Below are 17,759 nucleotides of genomic sequence, written 5' to 3'. Positions count from 1 at the left end.
TCGTCTGCCATACCAAACAAAGGGTCTGTCTGTTGAACCTCTTAACTAAAGTGTCACTTATTTTCTTTATATGATCGGAATATAACCACGGAAATTATAAATGTAAAAAAGTGACTCGAGAGGTTTTTCAGCTGTTGCACTTTGTATGGGTAGATGTATAGCCTATGACTATGTAGCCCAGCGAATTTGTAAGGAAGCAAGCTACTAACTAGACAGCTAGGTATTGATTGGCATGAACCTTCTATTTAAAGCTAACTAAATGTCTATATTATACACATTTTTGTTAAATGGTGTATGTGTACTAGCTAGGTTAATATTAGACTGTTTTAGGAAGTAGGCTATGTTAAGAGTCGTAGCAGCTGTGGACAATGATGTTTACCCACTACGCATCTTCTATAGTTATCGTGGATTATCTGAGACATAATCAGTTGCCTAGGTCTAGTATTATCAAAGCTATAACTAACATGATAATAATCGATACTATACATTCACTTAGATTTCATTGTTTCTGCAAGGAATGGGCCTATTGATAAATGACAAGTGTGTGTGCCGTAGGCCATATGTTTCCAAACTCTGGTACTGCTGGGGATCTGCACATTTTTGTTTTCTAGGGAAAAAATGTAAATATCCCTAGCTGCAACAGAATACCTTCGTGGTTACCATTTTTATGTTTCTGTGTGCAATAATGAAGTTACATTTAGTTTCACGAGGCAATGCTAACTGTAGCTGTTTCTGGGTCACCCCACTCTGGGGAAGAAGATTAAAAATGGCTTCATTCCCAAAATCTCGAACTATCCCTTTGATACGAATGGAATTATTACTTTACTGTCAACTATAATTCACCAGATGATAGGACAATACCTGATTTTCCTGGGAATTCACAGACAATAATGCAAGACGATACTTTTTCATGATTGTGTTTTAATGGTCATAAATGTCATTCCAGAAACAGAAGGGAAGAAATAAACGGTTTGTCAGCAGGAAGGAACCTCAGTTTTAGAATGGTGGTGGTCCAGAGTCCATGTGGAATTAAATGTACGGCCTAACGTGTGGGTTGTGTTTACTACCTGGATATGTTAACAAATTGGGAAGGTTTGATGGTTCATCTATCACACTGGTCAGTTGCATTCAGCAGCTGATGCTTGTAATCAGAAAAAAAGGGAGATTTTCTTTACTAGTCTTCCTCATGGGTAAAAATGTTCACTGAGTCAACATTCTCTCAAAATCGATGCACTGTTTACTTGAATATTATACGGTATATTCAATGTCAATCATTCTGTAATGCCAACATGTGACTTTAATAATAGTAGATTAGCTCAATGGTTTGCAATAAATGGGGATGATGAGATGTATTTTTCTATAAAAGGCTCACAGCACTATCTGAATGTATAATCAATATCCCTCTTAGTCTGCATTAAAAGGACAAACATGATAAGCAAAACCATTTAAAGGCTTTACAACCATTAGTAAAATGGCCATTCATTTTGTAACAATTATTTTCACAACTTGTCTCAAGAATACTCCATGGTAATCAAAACCACATTTCTTTCACTGCAATGTTTTCAAACCCCATCATAATATTGTCACTTTGTGAAATACCTTGATCTTTGAAAACTCAGTTAATATCACTGGCCAGCTCTTCACATAACATGAACCCTTTCTCATCCATCTCCTCATATCGAGACAATCAATACCATCCACTTCAGTCTTTTCATGCCTCTGATCAAAACCTTTTTATTTCTGTACTGAAATCTACATTCATATTTTAATTTGGTTGAGTAGGCTTTCTTTCTCCTTATAGTGTACTAACATGATACTGTCAAAATGATGTCTATTCAAAATGGCAGACTTACAATCAAGTATCCCCTTATCGGCTGCATTTACACAGGCAGCCCAATTCTGATCTTTATCCACTAATTGGTCTTTTGACCAATCCGATCGGCTCTTTTGCAAATACTTGGACAAAATATCTGAATTGGATTGACTGTGTAAACACAGCCATAGTGTTACTGGAATCACACAAAAATAAGGTTTCAATAGGTGGGGAATGAACAGAGTCAGCGATCCCAGTCATGGGATGGGTGGCAGGTAGCCTAGCAGTTAAGAGAGTTGGGCCAGTAACTGGAAAGTTGCTGGTTTGAATCCCACAGACGAATAAGTGAGAGAAAAAAAACTGGTCGGGCCAGTAACTGGAAAGTTGCTGGTTTGAATCCCAGAGACTGTCGATGTGCCCTAGAGCAACCCTAACCCTAAGTTAGGCAACCCTAACCCTAAGTTAGGCAACCCTAACCCTAAGTGCTCATGTAAATTGCTCTGGATAAGAGCTAAATAACTCAAATGTAGAAATAGGGAGGGGGGGGGGGAAACAAAGTTACACAGAAGGAAGCAAGACTAAAACAGAAGCTACATATACCCAACAAAGACCATATAAAAACACATTCATGTTAAGACGCTTCGGAATGATTTCAGCTCGGCAAAACAACTGTCATGAGACCACCTATAAATGCCCATTCCCTCCATCACATTCAAGACATTCAATTCATATATTATTTTTTTATTTATTAAGTTCTGCAATTAAATGTCATGGATACTTATGATACCCCACAACGATAAGAAAATAGGTGTTTTAAATTGGTCCATGAGGTAAAATGTAAAAAAAAAAATAAAAAAAAAAACACAAAAAGCTTCAGGTCATTTTAAAGTAAAGAGAAAAACAACAGCTATGGAACACAACATGGAGGGTTGCAATGAAAACTCCCTGTAAACCATTTGTGTCATAAGTGGAATAAACACAAGACCATTGGAAAAGAAAGGCATGATGATCCACTGGTAGAGAGAGCGAGATGGTGAGCTACCATCCTTAAACAACACACACCTCTGTGTGTTTCAGCATCTCACTATCTACTACCGAAAGAACCACATCATTGAGAAAATATTTACACTTAAGTGAGGACTATCATTGACAGAGAAAACAAAAAAGACCAAACATATTGCACAATTCCACATGGCAAAAAGCAACCAGATGAAATCTCTATATTCTCTATTTGTCTCCTATGTTGCCGGGGGGGGGGGGCAGTTATGAGCAAGCGTAATTTTTTTTGCCATCCGCAGAGCAAGGCGCTTACGGTAGAGGGCTTGTGGTGGAAGGAGGAGTCTGTTAGTGGGAGAATGGTTCTGTCAAGAAGCAACAACAGCATGAACTCTTGGTCTCTCGGAAAGAAAGAACGCTGCAGAAAGGTCTGTCCAAGGAGTGTGAAGGAATAGAGCCGTGTTCACAGCAACAAAGTCTACGGGGTCCCAGTGGCCATACAGTCCCCACATTTCCGAATGGATGGAGCCTGGTTGGTGACCATCTGGTCTTCTCAGTGATTGTCTCTGTCGTCATATCCATCCCTCCCATCCTCCACGCTTTTGAACCACTAGTCTTCCACCCATGCCACCCTTTGCATGTGGTGGCAGTGTTTTTTTTAAATGGGCGATGATGTTGAACTGCAGATGAGAAATAAAGTAAGGTGCCTTTTTCTCAACTGCAGGAGAGTTGGCAGACCTCTCTAAGGTGTGTGTGTGGGAGGGGCCGCAACCCTGAAGGACCCAATATGGGCCCCATCCAGTAAGTCTTAGAAGAGGGCTTTGCTGCCTTGGTTCTCAAACTCGGACCAGGCGTCGTTGAGCTCCATGAAGATCAGTGTAGCGTAATCTTCGTAGGGCTTTCCGGCGGCCTGCAAGGAATGAGTTTCAAGTGTGGTTAGCGTTCACAGATCAAGAACTTGACCTTGCTTTCAAGCCCACAATAATAAACTTTAATCCCAGCCATTCATCGACAGCAATCAGCCTTCAGCCGTACACAACGAGCATGCATTCGCCACAGGGTGAGTTGAGGCAATTGTGACTAACCGATAGACCTATTTAATTGTGTGCAAAAACAAAGAAAGAAAAAAAAAAATCACACTGACGTTACCTTATCAGGGTGCACCACCAGCGCAGCTTTCCTGTAGTACCTCTTAACCTGGTCTGGAGTGACTAGGTCTGCAATGTTTACGGGCTTCCAGCGCGTCTCGCCCTCCCACAGGACTGTATGAAGCGTGGAGAGGAGGGCCCGGATGTTCCTCTCCTTCCCCTCAATCCAATCCAGGATCTTGGTTGGAACAAGGATCACAAACCAGAATCACTCAGAACAGGTTCAAATATTTTTTTTTTTTTAATCGACTAGAAATATACACGCATAGAATTAACTCTCTCTCGGTGTAGAGATACATACACCATGGGACAGTTTCCCAGACGAACACTGAGCCTATTCCTGGGGTGTATTCATTAGTGCACTCTGTAGCAAAGCACTTTGAAATTGAAAACTTGTTCAATCCTGGCCAAGGCAATCTGTGTCCAAGAAGGAGGCGCTTCTGTATATTTGGGAGGGGGCATGCTCGTGCTACCTGCAGTTTGAGGGGGTCCATGTTCCTTGAGAGCTCCTGTTTCCTCATCTCTGCGATGGTCCTGGGTCCACTCTTGTCTGATAGCTTGGAGGCAAAACCCTGAGTGGAGAGCAGGTCTTCAAAGTCGTCCTCTTTGACTTTGGGTTTTGGACCTGGAACATATAGTCACAGAGCAAAGATCCTCAATTAGAAGGGGAAAGAAAGAACGGAGACCGGGTTTTCTACACAGAGGCTGTCACTAATTAGACATGCTCAGATAGTGAGGTGATTGGTTGTCTCACCAAATCCTGGGCCCCTGACGCCTCTCTCCTCTCGGCCCCCGATCACACTGAAGTTAAGGTTGTAGTTGGGTTTGGCTGGCTGGGGCACAGGCTTGGGTGGCTGGGCTTTGGGGGCAGCAGCACTGGGGGCCATCCAGGGCTTGCTTTGGCCAGCGGAGGGCCGGCCAGACTGCTGCCACGACTGCCCAGGAGTCTTGGTGGATGCCCCACTCTTTGGGTTGAAGCCTGGGCCTGAGAAACTGCCACTGGAGGAACCTGGAAATAAAAGACTTATATACATGAGATGATAACTCATTTACAGACCATGGATAGTAAAGCCCACTGTCTAAGTGTAACATGGTACCAGGAGTCACTGGGGTCTGTTTTACCTGGCAGCGTAGGACCCAGTTTTCCCAAGTCTGCAAACGGGTCAAAGCTCTGAGACTTTGCTTTGGAGAAGGAAGACACTCCGGGAGCTGGAATTCCAAGAGGAAAAAAAAAAAAAAAAAATCAGTTCATATCTGCTAGTTATTATGGTGTTAAATTCTAGATTTAACAGCCCCAGAACCTACGACCTACCTGGGAAGGCTGGCTTATGGGAGGAGGCGGCGGCCATGCTCCCACTCGATGCCCAGCTGTCCCACCCTCCAAGCAGGTCTGGTTGGCTGGCAGACGAAGTCATCTTAGGGGGATTGTTGGTCAGCTTGTCTGTCGAGGGAGAACATTGAATGAATGGAAGTGAACATGGGAGTTGTAGTTCTTTTCTTATAGATATTACTGGTGTCTTACTGAGGTTGAAAAGGCTGGAGTTGGAGGTGGGCGGGGGGTTAGTGTTGGTGTCGGAGCTCAGCAGGTCCCCAAACAGGTCGGGTCCGGTCTGATTGGATGAAGATCCCATCCCGAACAGGTCAAACAGGTCATTTATTGCTGTGGGACAAAAATAGCCAGAAATGTGTGTCAGAGGGGATCGACTGCATGAAAACAACACAAATAGTCATATGTTACCACTTCTACTGACACCAAGGCAGGAAGTGGACACATAGATAAGACTCTTACGTTTGGGTGTGGCCGAGTCTGGCGGTGCAGCGGGGTTACTGAAGAAGAGGTCCTCTTGGGCACCTCCGTCCCCAATCAGGTTGTTGGAGCTGCCCTGCTGAGCGTTGCTGCTGGGCGTGGGGGCAAACAGGTCGTTGAGAAGGTCACTGTTACTAGACGAGGCCTTCATGCCGCCTGCTGCCGTGGAGGGTTGTGGTGGGGCGGTGGAGCTGAGGTCGGAGGTGAGACCCAACAGGTCAGCCGTGTCGCTGGGCCCTGGGGACTCCTGGGGTGTGGCGGCAGCCTGGAACTCAGCGTTGAACAGGGACTCGCTAGGCTCCCTGGAGAGGGGTTCGCCGGCCAGGCCGGAGTTGGACTCCTCGTCCACGGAGGCGTCACTGAGCTCGTCCTGGTCGTCAATGGTGCCTCCCAGGCTGTCCGAAGCGTCCGCTCCAGCGTCCGCTCCATGTCCACTCCCATCTATGTGACAGAGACTCGTCAACAAAGGCTTAGGGCAGGAGAATTATAATCTAGACCCGGAACCTTCCACTGCGGATTGTCATTCTCCTCATAGCAAGGAGTGATTTAGACATGGGATACCAGGTGGTCACAAATAATTATCAGGTAGAACAGAAAACCAGCAGTACTCCAGACCCAGATTTGACCCCTGGTTTAGGGCAATTGCAGCTTTCAAGTATTTTCAATACAATCAACCAGCTAACATGCAGTTGGCCCTTTGCAAAGGAAATCAAAAATAACTATTTTTAGCAATAGTTTATGCACTAGGAAGTGTGCTCGTCGACAGGAGACATACCATCCCAATCCAGAGTCTGGAAGAAGTTGTTGGCGTTGGTATCGGTGCTCTGGTGAGATTCTGCCTCCATGGTGGAGCTATCAGGAGTCTGTTCCAACGGAGGCGACGCGGTGTCGTAGAAAGAACCGGAGAAAGAGCCCGGTTGTCGGGGAAGCTCTGGTTTGCCTATGGGAGAGAGAGGGAAGGAGTGGGACAGAACATGACTTAGGTACCTCGAGGGCCACATCGGGACTTCGAAATTCAACAGAGAGCTACACAGACTCATTTTTTTGGGGGGACTGACAAGACAGCCGTGAAACCCACCAAACTTGGTGAGGATCTCCTGCTGCTCGTCCCGGCTGGAGAAAAGGATCTTTGGGTTGAGGCCCTTTGTGGCAAAGTTGTCCCAGGGTGGAGTCTTGTTGCTCGGCCTGTCGCAGGGATCCACCTCCATATCCAGGTGGACCTGGAAGAGGTCCGGGTACTTCTCCTGGATGTCAGTGGCGTCCAGGTCATACCTGTCGGAGGAGGACCGACGACGACCAGTTCTCATCAATGTAACAAATGGACAGCCAGCTCAGGTTGGAGGTAGTTAGCTGCGTTCACCTGCAACCTTTCTACAGGAGTGTGAACTCATACACTCCACCCCCCCTTTCATCAATTTAAAACAAATGGACAGGTGTGAGCAACATGGTGGAAACCCTCCTTCAGTCATGCTTGCACCAATGCATGAGGGGGAGTGAAGGAGTGCACACTTCTGGAGAAGGGCAGAGAACTCAGGCAGCGTTTGTAGATAAGTGAAGGTCAAGTGAATTAAGAGGTCAAGTGAATTAAGAGGTCAAGTCAATTAAGAGGTCAAGTGAATTAAGAGGTCAAGTGAATTAAGAGGTCAAGTCAATTAAGAGGTCAAGTCAATTAAGAGGTCAAGTCAATTAAGAGGTCAAGTCAATTAAGAGGTCAAGTCAATTAAGAGGTCAAGTCAATTAAGAGGTCAAGTCAATTAAGAGGTCAAGTCAATTAAGAGGTCAAGTCAATTGATTTAAAAAAAAAAAAGTGTCCTGGGCTATCGTGTCACACACACACATGCACCTGCCTGGACTGAGGATAGTGGCTTAGATTCTATGGACGGTGGTACCTACTTTGCAAACTTGACCGTGGTGGCGTTCTGGGGCACAAACCCTGTGTGAAACTGAATCTGGAACATCTTCATGGAAGCCATCTAGTCAACACACACACAGCAAGACACCCACGTGACTTCATAGTAGCAGAGAAACACCCCTTTGGTCGGGTTCCAGGCTTGACTACACGGCAGACGCGTGTCAGATCTCACAACACCTGGACAGGTGTTTATAACATATCAGCTAACTGCGTCGTATGATAAAGCAATCTGATGCTTGATGGCGCAGTCCAGGATGTGGCACACCATTGTTCGATGCAATGCAACGTCTGCAATGGTAGTCAGCCTGGAACGCAACGGTTTATCCCTGGATCAACTCAAGTACAACAGCCCTCATTGGATAAGTTTGTTTCAATACATTATAAAAAAAAAAATAAAGTATGATTAGGGCTGATCATTTAACTATGATGTATGGATGCATGTCCTTAGGACTGTCACTGAATTCAGCCGAATTGCAAACAAACTCTGGGGGTCCATCCCTGACTGCTGTGGCCCCTACCTTGGCCTGAAGGCGGCCCCCCAGGGTTGAGCGGGCATGGAAGATGACCACCAGCACATCCCCCTGCACCGTCACGTTCAAGGGGATCTCAGCCCGTCCGTCCTCCAGCTTAAAGTCCCTGCAGAGAGAAGGGGGGCGAGAGAGAGAGAGAGCGAGAGAAATGTTTATAACACACTATGGAGCCTGGGTCAAAAGTAGTGCACTAAATTGGGAATAGGGTGTCATTTGGGACCAAATCAAATTAAGTCCTGCATCATGTGACCTACTTCATCTTGTCGTACTCCCCGGAAGTGGTGGCCACGCGCTCGTCTCCCACGTAAACCTCGCAGAAGGGCCGGCAGCCACTCTTCTGCTTGTTGAAGAGAGGCACAGGCGTCATGGTGATGGAGCGGATGAGGATGGGTCTGCTGTGCGGGGTGATGGGCTCGTCAGCCATCATGTCACACATGTACTCCATGTACCTGCAGCGAGGGCCAATCAACAGCAGCGTGTCAACAGGAGCCAATCAAACAATCCTTCACCAGCCCGACGACCAATCAAAAAGGGTGCACTCGTCTGCACTGAACATCTCAAGACATTTGAACCCTGAACTGGGCGTCACAGAATCTCTGCCCGATTCAAGTTCACAGTAAATAAAACAAAAAGTAGCCTTGTTTGAGTCAGAACGGCCCATAGGGCAGGAGACAATATTCAAATCAAATCAAATGTATTTATAAAGCCCTTCGTACATCAGCTGATATCTCAAAGTGCTGTACAGAAACCCAGCCTAAAACCCCAAACAGCAAGCAATGCAGGTGTAGAAGCACAATATTCTGTAAAGCATCCACATACCTAGGTTCAGTTTGCTCCTAACAGAACTGGGCTAGGTTCAGTTTGCTCCTAACAGAACTGGGCTAGGTTCAGTTTGCTCCTAACAGAACTGGGCTAGGTTCAGTTTGCTCCTAACAGAACTGGGCTAGGTTCAGTTTGCTCCTAACAGAACTGGGCTAGGTTCAGTTTGCTCCTAACAGAACTGGGCTAGGTTCAGTTTGCTCCTAACAGAACTGGGCTAGGTTCAGTTTGCTCCTAACAGACCTGGGCTAGGTTCAGTTTGCTCCTAACAGACCTGGGCTAGGTTCAGTTTGCTCCTAACAGAACTGGGCTAGGTTCAGTTTGCTCCTAACAGAACTGGGCTAGGTTCAGTTTGCTCATAACATAACTGGGCTAGGTTCAGTTTGCTCCTAACAGAACTGGGCTAGGTTCAGTTTGCTCCTAACAGACCTGGGCTAGGTTCAGTTTGCTCCTAACAGACCTGGGCTAGGTTCAGTTTGCTCCTAACAGACCTGGGCTAGGTTCAGTTTGCTCCTAACAGACCTGGGCTAGGTTCAGTTTGCTCCTAACAGACCTGGGCTAGGTTCAGTTTGCTCCTAACAGACCTGGGCTAGGTTCAGTTTGCTCCTAACAGACCTGGGCTAGGTTCAGTTTGCTCCTAACAGACCTGGGCTAGGTTCAGTTTGCTCCTAACAGACCTGGGCTAGGTTCAGTTTGCTCCTAACAGACCTGGGCTAGGTTCAGTTTGCTCCTAACAGACCTGGGCTAGGTTCAGTTTGCTCCTAACAGACCTGGGCTAGGTTCAGTTTGCTCCTAACAGAACTGGGCTAGGTTCAGTTTGCTCCTAACAGACCTGGGCTAGGTTCAGTTTGCTCCTAACAGACCTGGGCTAGGTTCAGTTTGCTCCTAACAGACCTGGGCTAGGTTCAGTTTGCTCCTAACAGACCTGGGCTAGGTTCAGTTTGCTCCTAACAGACCTGGGCTAGGTTCAGTTTGCTCCTAACAGAACTGGGCTAGGTTCAGTTTGCTCCTAACAGACCTGGGCTAGGTTCAGTTTGCTCCTAACAGACCTGGGCTAGGTTCAGTTTGCTCCTAAAGACCTGGGCTAGGTTCAGTTTGCTCCTAACAGACCTGGGCTAGGTTCAGTTTGCTCCTAACAGAACTGGGCTAGGTTCAGTTTGCTCCTAACAGAACTGGGCTAGGTTCAGTTTGCTCCTAACAGAACTGGGCTAGGTTCAGTTTGCTCCTAACAGAACTGGGCTAGGTTCAGTTTGCTCCTAACAGACCTGGGCTAGGTTCAGTTTGCTCCTAACAGACCTGGGCTAGGTTCAGTTTGCTCCTAACAGACCTGGGCTAGGTTCAGTTTGCTCCTAACAGACCTGGGCTAGGTTCAGTTTGCTCCTAACAGAACTGGGCTAGGTTCAGTTTGCTCCTAACAGAACTGGGCTAGGTTCAGTTTGCTCCTAACAGAACTGGGCTAGGTTCAGTTTGCTCCTAACAGAACTGGGCTAGGTTCAGTTTGCTCCTAACAGAACTGGGCTAGGTTCAGTTTGCTCCTAACAGAACTGGGCTAGGTTCAGTTTGCTCCTAACAGAACTGGGCTAGGTTCAGTTTGCTCCTAACAGAACTGGGCTAGGTTCAGTTTGCTCCTAACAGAACTGGGCTAGGTTCAGTTTGCTCCTAACAGAACTGGGCTAGGTTCAGTTTGCTCCTAACAGAACAGAACTGGGCTAGGTTCAGTTTGCTCCTATCAGAACTGGGCTAGGTTCAGTTTGCTCCTAACAGAACTGGGCTAGGTTCAGTTTGCTCCTAACAGAACTGGGCTAGGTTCAGTTTGCTCCTAACAGAACTGGGCTAGGTTCAGTTTGCTCCTAACAGAACTGGGCTAGGTTCAGTTTGCTCCTAACAGAACTGGGCTAGGTTCAGTTTGCTCCTAACAGAACTGGGCTAGAGTTTGCTCTGGGCTAGGTTCAGTTTGCTCCTAACAGAACTGGGCTAGGTTCAGTTTGCTCCTAACAGAACTGGGCTAGATTCAGTTTGCTCCTAACAGAACTGGGCTAGGTTCAGTTTGCTCCTAACAGACCTGGGCTAGGTTCAGTTTGCTCCTAACAGAACTGGGCTAGGTTCAGTTTGCTCCTAACAGAACTGGGCTAGGTTCAGTTTGCTCCTAACAGAACTGGGCTCGGTGAAGTGAAAGTCTTGTGTTTACACCACTGCTACTCTCTGTTTATTATTTATGCATAGACACTTTAATAACTCTACCTACATGTACATATTACCTCAACTAACCGGTGCCCCCCACATTGGACCCCCCTGTATATAGTCTCCACATTGACTCTGTACCAGTACCCCCCTGTATATAGTCTCTGTACCAGTACCCCCTGTATATAGCCTCCACATTGACTCTGTACCAGTACCCCCTGTATATAGTCTCCACATTGACTCTGTAAGTACCCCCTGTATATAGCCTCCACATTGACTCTGTACCAGTACCCCCTGTATATAGCCTCCACATTGACTCTGTACCAGTACCCCCTGTATATAGTCTCCACATTGACTCTGTACCAGTACCCCCTGTATATAGTCTCCACATTGACTCTGTACCAGTACCCCCTGTATATAGCCTCCACATTGACTCTGTACCAGTACCCCCTGTATATAGCCTCCACATTGACTCTGTACCAGTACCCCCTGTATATAGTCTCCACATTGACACTGTACCAGTACCCCCCATGTATATAGTCTCCACATTGACTCTGTACCGGTTGTATATAGTCTCCACATTGACTCTGTACCGGTACCCCCCTGTATATAGTCTCCACATTGACTCTGTACCAGTACCCCCCTGTATATAGTCTCGCTATTGTTATTTTACTGCTGCTCTTTAATGACATGTTCCTTTTATTTCTTATTATTTTTTCTTATTTTTTTTAACTACATAGTTGGTTAAGGACTTGTAAGTAAGTATTTCACTAAGTATTTCACCTGTTGTATTCGGCGCATGTGACGAATACAATTTGACTTGTCTCTCATACTCCCTTAAAGAGCTTTGCTTAGAAAACAAGAAAGAAGAGGTAATATTACTGTTGTTTGTCTCTCTTGAGCCACCGTAGCAACATAGCCTAAATTCACTTCCTCAAAATAGTCTGAAATCATAAATTCAAGATTTTAATGTCACATGTGCCAAATACAACAGGTGTAGTAGACCTTACAGTGAAATGCTTACTGACAAAACCTTAACCAACAATACTTTAAGAAGTTAAGAAGAAAAGTTACAAATAGAAAATTAAAGTAACAAATAATTAAAGAGCAGCAGTAAAATAACAATAGAGAGGTTATATACAGGGGGTACCGGGACAGAGTTGATGTGCGGGGAAACCGGTTGGTCGAGGTAATTGAGGTAATATGTACATGTAGCTAGAGGTAAAGTGACTATGCATAGATAATAAACAGAGAGTAGCAGCAGCATAAAATAGGGTCTTGTTTTTTAGTTTTTTTTAACCTTTATTTAACTAGGCAAGTCAGTTAAGAACAAATTCTTATTTTCAATGACGGCCTAGGAACAGTGGGTTAACTGCCTTGTTCAGGGGCAGAACAACAGATTTGTACCTTGTCAGCTTGGGGATCTGATCTTGCAACCTACAGGAGACCCCCAACCCTGTCCACTACAGGAGACCCCCAACCCTGTCCACTACAGGAGACCCCCAACCCTGTCCACTACAGGAGACCCCCAACCCTGTCCACTACAGGAGACCCCCAACCCTGTCCACTACAGGAGACCCCCAACCCTGTCAACTACAGGAGACCCCCAACCCTGTCAACTACAGGAGACCCCCAACCCTGTCCATGACAGTCACTACAGGAGCCTCTGAAAATGGAAGTCAGACGAACGCTAGCAGAGGTGTAGGGTGAATTTTCCTCACTAGTGGATAAGGGAAGGGAAAGGGGGATACCTGGTCAATTGGATATGGGAAGGGAAAGGGGGATACCTGGTCAGTTAGATATGGGAAGGGAAAGGGGGATACCTGGTCAGTTGGATATGGGAAGGGAAAGGGGAGGCCTGGTCAGTTAGATATGAGAAGGGAAAGGGGGAGGCCTGGTCAGTTAGATATGAGAAGGGAAAGGGGAGGCCTGGTCAGTTAGATATGAGAAGGGAAAGGGGGAGGCCTGGTCAGTTAGATATGGGAAGGGAAAGGGGGAGGCCTGGTCAGTTGGATATGGGAAGGAAAGGGGGATACCTGGTCAGTTAGATATGAGAAGGAAAGGGGATACCTGGTCAATTGGATATGTGAAGGGAAAGGGGATACCTGGTCAGTTGGATATGAGAAGGGAAAGGGGAGGCCTGGTCAATTGGATATGAGAAGGGAAAGGGGATACCTGGTCAGTTAGATATGAGAAGGGAAAGGGGGATACCTGGTCAATTGGATATGTGAAGGGAAAGGGGATACCTGGTCAGTTAGATATGAGAAGGGAAAGGGGGATACCTGGTCAATTGGATATGTGAAGGGAAAGGGGGATACCTGGTCAGTTGGATATGAGAAGGGAAAGGGGAGGCCTGGTCAGTTGGATATGGGAAGGGAAAGGGGAGGCCTGGTCAGTTAGATATGGGAAGGGAAAGGGGAGGCCTGGTCAGTTAGATATGGGAAGGGAAAGGGGATACCTGGTCAGTTGGATATGGGAAGGGAAAGGGGATACCTGGTCAGTTAGATATGAGAAGGGAAAGGGGGATACCTGGTCAGTTAGATATGGGAAGGGAAAGGGGAGGCCTGGTCAGTTAGATATGGGAAGGGAAAGGGGGATACCTGGTCAGTTAGATATGGGAAGGGAAAGGGGAGGCCTGGTCAGTTGGATATGGGAAGGGAAAGGGGAGGCCTGGTCAGTTAGATATGGGAAGGGAAAGGGGAGGCCTGGTCAGTTAGATATGGGAAGGGAAAGGGGATACCTGGTCAGTTGGATATGGGAAGGGAAAGGGGGATACCTGGTCAGTTAGATATGAGAAGGGAAAGGGGATACCTGGTCAGTTAGATATGGGAAGGGAAAGGGGAGGCCTGGTCAGTTAGATATGGGAAGGGAAAGGGGATACCTGGTCAGTTGGATATGGGAAGGAAAGGGGATACCTGGTCAGTTAGATATGAGAAGGAAAGGGGGATACCTGGTCAGTTAGATATGAGAAGGGAAAGGGGATACCTGGTCAGTTAGATATGAGAAGGGAAAGGGGAGGCCTGGTCAGTTAGATATGGGAAGGGAAAGGGGGATACCTGGTCAGTTAGATATGGGAAGGAAAGGGGGAGGCCTGGTCAGTTAGATATGGGAAGGAAAGGGGGATACCTGGTCAGTTGGATATGAGAAGGGGAGGCCTGGTCAGTTGGATATGAGAAGGGAAAGGGGGATACCTGGTCAGTTAGATATGAGAAGGGAAAGGGGGATACCTGGTCAGTTAGATATGGGAAGGGAAAGGGGGAGGCCTGGTCAGTTGGATATGGGAAGGGAAAGGGGATACCTGGTCAGTTGGATATGAGAAGGAAAGGGGGATACCTGGTCAGTTGGATATGGGAAGGGAAGGGGGATACCTGGTCAGTTGGATATGGGAAGGGAAAGGGGGATACCTGGTCAGTTAGATATGGGAAGGGAAGGGAGGCCTGGTCAGTTGGATATGGGAAGGAAAGGGGATACCTGGTCAGTTGGATATGGGAAGGGAAAGGGGGATACCTGGTCAGTGGATCAGGTCAGTTGGATATGGGAAGGGAAAGGGGGATACCTGGTCAGTTAGCCTGGTCAGTTGGATATGGGAAGGAAAGGGGGATACCTGGTCAGTTGGATATGGGAAGGGAAAGGGGGATGCCTGGTCAGTTGGATATGGGAAGGGAAAGGGGGATACCTGGTCAGTTAGATATGGGAAGGGAAAGGGGATACCTGGTCAGTTGGATATGAGAAGGGAAAGGGGGATACCTGGTCAGTTGGATATGAGAAGGGAAAGGGGGATACCTGGTCAGTTGGATATGAGAAGGGAAGGGGATACCTGGTCAGTTGGATATGGAAGGGAAAGGGGATACCTGGTCAGTTGGATATGAGAAGGGAAAGGGGGAGGCCTGGTCAGTTGGATATGAGAAGGGGATACCTGGTCAGTTGGATATGGGAAGGGAAAGGGGATACCTGGTCAGTTGGATATGGGAAGGAAAAAGGGGGATACCTGGTCAGTTGGATATGAGAAGGGAAAGGGGAGGCCTGGTCAGTTGGATATGAGAAGGGAAAGGGGATACCTGGTCAGTTGGATATGAGAAGGGAAAGGGGGATACCTGGTCAGTTGGATATGGGAAGGGAAAGGGGGATACCTGGTCAGTTGGATATGAGAAGGGAAAGGGGGATACCTGGTCAGTTGGATATGAGAAGGGAAAGGGGGATACCTGGTCAGTTGGATATGAGAAGGGAAAGGGGGAGGCCTGGTCAGTTGGATATGAGAAGGGAAAGGGGGATACCTGGTCAGTTGGATATGAGAAGGGAAAGGGGGATACCTGGTCAGTTGGATATGGGAAGGGAAAGGGGGATACCTGGTCAGTTGGATATGGGAAGGGAAAGGGGGATACCTGGTCAGTTGGATATGGGAAGGGAAAGGGGGAGGCCTGGTCAGTTGGATATGGGAAGGGAAAGGGGGATACCTGGTCAGTTGGATATGGGAAGGGAAAGGGGGATACCTGGTCAGTTGGATATGGGAAGGGAAAGGGGGAGGCCTGGTCAGTTGGATATGGGAAGGGAAAGGGGGATACCTGGTCAGTTGGATATGGGAAGGGAAAGGGGGATACCTGGTCAGTTGGATATGGGAAGGGAAAGGGGGATACCTGGTCAGTTGGATATGGGAAGGGAAAGGGGGAGGCCTGGTCAGTTGGATATGAGAAGGGAAAGGGGAGGCCTGGTCAGTTGGATATGGGAAGGAAAGGGGATACCTGGTCAGTTAGATATGGGAAGGGAAAGGGGATACCTGGTCAGTTAGATATGGGAAGGGAAAGGGGGAGGCCTGGTCAGTTGGATATGAGAAGGGAAAGGGGGAGGCCTGGTCAGTTGGATATGAGAAGGGAAAGGGGGATACCTGGTCAGTTGGATATGGGAAGGGAAAGGGGATACCTGGTCAGTTAGATATGGGAAGGAAAGGGGATACCTGGTCAGTTAGATATGGGAAGGGAAAGGGAGGCCTGGTCAGTTGGATATGAGAAGGGAAAGGGGATACCTGGTCAGTTGGATATGGGAAGGAAAGGGGGATACCTGGTCAGTTAGATATGGGAAGGGAAAGGGGGAGGCCTGGTCAGTTGGATATGAGAAGGAAAGGGGGATACCTGGTCAGTTGGATATGGGAAGGGAAAGGGGGATACCTGGTCAGTTAGATATGGGAAGGGAAAGGGGGAGGCCTGGTCAGTTGGATATGAGAAGGAAAGGGGGATACCTGGTCAGTTGGATATGGGAAGGGAAAGGGGATACCTGGTCAGTTAGATATGGGAAGGAAAGGGGAGGCCTGGTCAGTTGGATATGAGAAGGGGGATACCTGGTCAGTTGGATATGAGAAGGGAAAGGGGGATACCTGGTAAGTTGGATAAGGGAAGGGAAAGGGGGATACCTGGTCAGTTGGATATGAGAAGGAAAGGGGATACCTGGTCAGTTGGATATGAGAAGGGGATACCTGGTCAGTTGGATATGAGAAGGGAAAGGGGATACCTGGTAAGTTGGATAAGGGAAGGGAAAGGGGATACCTGGTCAGTTGGATATGAGAAGGGAAAGGGGATACCTGGTCAGTTGGATATGAGAAGGGAAAGGGGGAGGCCTGGTCAGTTAGATATGGGAAGGGAAAGGGGGATACCTGGTCAGTTGGATATGAGAAGGAAAGGGGATACCTGGTCAGTTGGATATGGGAAGGGAAAGGGGGATACCTGGTCAGTTGGATATGAGAAGGAAAGGGGGATACCTGGTCAGTTGGATATGGGAAGGAAAGGGGATACCTGGTCAGTTGGATATGGGAAGGGGGAGGCCTGGTCAGTTGGATATGGGAAGGGGGAGGCCTGGTCAGTTGGATATGGGAAGGAAAGGGGGATACCTGGTCAGTTGGATATGGGAAGGGAAAGGGGGATACCTGGTCAGTTGGATATGGGAAGGGAAAGGGGATACCTGGTCAGTTGGATATGGGAAGGGGAGGCCTGGTCAGTTGGATATGGGAAGGGGGAGGCCTGGTCAGTTGGATATGGGACGGGGGAGGCCTGGTCAGTTGGATATGGGAAGGGAAAGGGGGATACCTGGTCAGTTAGATATGAGAAGGGAAAGGGGAGGCCTGGTCAGTTGGATATGGGAAGGGAAAGGGGGATACCTGGTCAGTTGGATATGGGAAGGGAAAGGGGGAGGCCTGGTCAGTTGGATATGGGAAGGGAAAGGGGGATACCTGGTCAGTTAGATATGGGAAGGGAAAGGGGGATACCTGGTCAGTTGGATATGGGAAGGGAAAGGGGGATACCTGGTCAGTTGGATATGGGAAGGGAAAGGGGGATACCTGGTCAGTTGGATATGGGAAGGGAAAGGGGGATACCTGGTCAGTTAGATATGGGAAGGGAAAGGGGGATACCTGGTCAGTTGGATATGGGAAGGGAAAGGGGGATACCTGGTCAGTTGGATATGGGAAGGGAAAGGGGGATACCTGGTCAGTTGGATATGAGAAGGAAAGGGGGATACCTGGTCAGTTGGATATGAGAAGGGAAAGGGGGATACCTGGTCAGTTGGA

General features: G+C 47.5%; 1 protein-coding gene and 2 long non-coding RNA genes across 5 annotated transcripts in view; 1 reads left to right on the top strand and 2 right to left on the bottom strand.

Annotated features, from left to right (window-relative positions):
- Positions 1-901: 901 nt before the first annotated feature.
- Positions 902-17,759, bottom strand: part of gak (cyclin G associated kinase) — a 59,855-nt gene continuing 42,997 nt past the window's right edge. The window contains exons 16-28 of the mRNA XM_052461005.1: positions 8,461-8,655; positions 8,195-8,312; positions 7,658-7,737; positions 6,843-7,036; positions 6,540-6,704; positions 5,747-6,205; positions 5,480-5,617; positions 5,270-5,398; positions 5,080-5,166; positions 4,712-4,966; positions 4,431-4,582; positions 3,959-4,135; positions 902-3,719 (exon numbers count right to left, since the gene is read on the bottom strand). Of these exons, the coding sequence (XP_052316965.1) occupies positions 3,618-3,719; positions 3,959-4,135; positions 4,431-4,582; positions 4,712-4,966; positions 5,080-5,166; positions 5,270-5,398; positions 5,480-5,617; positions 5,747-6,205; positions 6,540-6,704; positions 6,843-7,036; positions 7,658-7,737; positions 8,195-8,312; positions 8,461-8,655 (2,251 nt within the window). The 3' untranslated portion in view covers positions 902-3,617. The remainder of the gene's footprint in view (positions 3,720-3,958; positions 4,136-4,430; positions 4,583-4,711; positions 4,967-5,079; positions 5,167-5,269; positions 5,399-5,479; positions 5,618-5,746; positions 6,206-6,539; positions 6,705-6,842; positions 7,037-7,657; positions 7,738-8,194; positions 8,313-8,460; positions 8,656-17,759) is intronic.
- On the top strand, positions 8,732-10,684 carry LOC127907195 (uncharacterized). 3 transcript variants are annotated; one of them, XR_008063678.1, is made up of 4 exons: positions 8,732-9,308; positions 9,433-9,804; positions 9,836-9,990; positions 10,300-10,684. It is a non-coding gene; the product is annotated as an uncharacterized LOC127907195 (long non-coding RNA). The 3 variants fall into 3 exon arrangements; XR_008063676.1 differs by having other exon boundaries at positions 10,269-10,684; XR_008063677.1 differs by having other exon boundaries at positions 9,836-10,083; positions 10,269-10,684.
- LOC127907196 (uncharacterized) lies at positions 15,553-17,682 on the bottom strand. The gene is made up of 3 exons (XR_008063679.1): positions 17,604-17,682; positions 17,460-17,567; positions 15,553-15,840 (listed from the first exon to the last, which is right to left on the bottom strand). It is a non-coding gene; the product is annotated as an uncharacterized LOC127907196 (long non-coding RNA).

Source organism: Oncorhynchus keta, chromosome 14 (assembly GCF_023373465.1).
Source record: "Oncorhynchus keta strain PuntledgeMale-10-30-2019 chromosome 14, Oket_V2, whole genome shotgun sequence".
Lineage (NCBI taxonomy): Eukaryota > Metazoa > Chordata > Actinopteri > Salmoniformes > Salmonidae > Oncorhynchus > Oncorhynchus keta.
This window is presented reverse-complemented; position numbering and strand designations above follow the sequence as displayed.